Genomic DNA, 2,106 nt, shown 5'->3' on the forward strand with positions numbered 1-2,106 from the left:
GGCACCAAGACAGAATCAATCGTCTAGATAAGACTTGTTGAGTGCTCATCGTTGCTCATCGCTGTCGGAGATTTTGCGGAGCAGTTAAGTTTCGGTTGTCGTTGGTGATCCATCCGTCGTAGCATCCAAGCGCTGATTGCATTACCTCTCCGAAGTAAAATGTCGCGGAATCTGCTAGTGCCGTTATTCCTACTGTCTGTTGTGCTCACTGTTAAGGGAGAAGCTTTTTTTAATAGTAAATGCGAAATAATGATAAACCAGTTATCAAATATCACTGAACAGATTAGCCAACAAGCTAACCAGTACAGCCTAGGAAATTTCCATCCGAAAAAAAGCACAGACGATCGGCTGTACAATTTACTGGATACCATAAAGCAACGCCAACAGAAATTTGACCAGAACATTAATCGAATGCGAACCCTGCTCTCTACCAAACAGCAACAGCTCGCCATACCACGCGTGAGGTTGGAAAGTGTGGAGAACAGTTTTGAAAAAGTGTTCCAAAAACTGGAGAATCGAAATACACTCAAACGGAATGAGCTCAATGTGCGGATTAGCGAAATTGAAGTCTTACGACAGCAAAAACAAAACGCCGTTCAAGAACTGCAACTTTTGAGTGATCAAAGGAATACGTTGCAAAAGGAGGTAGAAGCAATGACTAAAAGTGTTTCGGAAGTCGTAAAAGCCAGGAAAATACTTCAATCGAAAATTAGCGACACCGTAACGAATGCTAATAAATAGCACGGAATGTGGTTAAAAATAAAGGAATGTGATTAAATAAAATGTTTCGTTATTTTCTGGAAGCAAATTAATTTGTAACTATTGCAATAAAATGTTTTCTTTCTTATAGATACTCAGATTGTTTTTCATGCATGACGATTTAGTGTGCAGATGTTTTAGAAATGGGTTATTATGGAATGTATCTCCTTCAGAATCCTAAAGCGAAGCTGAAAATCCCGTTAGCTCCAAGCAAACGGAGGATCGCTCTGTTTTAGGGAATGGTTTTCTCTAGATTTTATTACTTCACTCAAACTCTGCCCGTTTGTCGTTCGGCCGTAGAACATCATTAAGAAATCAACAACACTTCCGCTACTCCTGTTGATTGAACCATCACATACTAGTGCCGATGTGTGCGGTAGCATGTAAAGGAATGCACATAATAATACACTAGCGGCATCATACTCCGTATAACACAAGCACAAGCAGCTATTCATTATGGCACCAAGACAGTGTCAATCGTCTAGATAAGACTTGTTGAGTGCTCATCGCTCCTCATCGCTGTCGGAGATTTTAAGGAGCAGTTAAGTTTCGGTAGCCGTTGGTGATCCATCTGTCGTAGCATCCAAACGCCGATGGCATTACTTTTCCGCAATAAAATGGCGCGGAATCTGCTAGTGCCGTTATTCCTACTGTCCGTTGTACTCACTGTTAAGGGAGAAAATTTTTTGAATGGTAACTGCGATAAAATGCAAAACCAGTTGACAAATATCAATGGACAGATTAGTCAACAAGCTAACCAGTACAACCTAGGAAATTTCCATCCGAAAAAAACCGCATCCGATCGTCTGTACAATTTACTGGATACCATCAAACAATGGCAGCAGAATTTAGACCGGAACATTAATCGAATGGGAATCCTGCTCTCTACCAAACAGCAACAGCTCGCCATACCACGCGTAGGGTTTGAAAGTGTGGAGAGCAGTTTTGAAAAAGTGTTCCAAAAACTGGAAGATCGAAACGCATTCCAACGGAATGAGCTCAATGCGCGGATTAGCGAAATTGAAGTCTTACGAGAGCAAAGCAAGAACGCCACCGAACAGCTGCAAACTTTGAAGGAAAATCGAACGATGGTACAGAAGGAGATACAAGCAATGAACAAAATCATTTCGGACCTCACAACGGATAAACAGAAGCTGGAAGCGAAGCTCAACGGTAACCCTCCGGCAGTGCGTGGGTAGAGTGCAGTTCCGGTGTTGAAAAGGATGTGTTTCGTTGTATTCTCTAAGGAACTGAACTATTGTAACTTTGTCTTTGAAAATGTTTCTGCAAATAAAATGATTATTCTCTGCCGCATATAATCGAAGCTGCAATTAATAGTTGAATTGA

At 41.2% G+C, this 2,106-nt stretch overlaps 1 protein-coding gene across 1 annotated transcript; it reads left to right on the forward strand.

The window, feature by feature from the left end:
• The first annotated feature begins 1,288 nt into the window (after positions 1 to 1,288).
• Positions 1,289 to 2,106, forward strand: LOC125954659 (uncharacterized). Its single transcript, XM_049685134.1, has one exon. The coding sequence runs from the start codon at positions 1,353 to 1,355 to the stop codon at positions 1,956 to 1,958; it is 606 nt and encodes a 201-aa protein (XP_049541091.1). The 5' UTR covers positions 1,289 to 1,352; the 3' UTR covers positions 1,959 to 2,106.

This window comes from Anopheles darlingi, chromosome 3 (genome assembly GCF_943734745.1).
Source record: "Anopheles darlingi chromosome 3, idAnoDarlMG_H_01, whole genome shotgun sequence".
NCBI classification, from domain to species: domain Eukaryota; kingdom Metazoa; phylum Arthropoda; class Insecta; order Diptera; family Culicidae; genus Anopheles; species Anopheles darlingi.

Coding starts and splice junctions, on each gene's coding strand:
- LOC125954659 (XM_049685134.1), top strand. CDS start 1,353: ATGGCATTACTTTTCCGCAATAAAATGGCGCGGAATCTGCTAGTGCCG.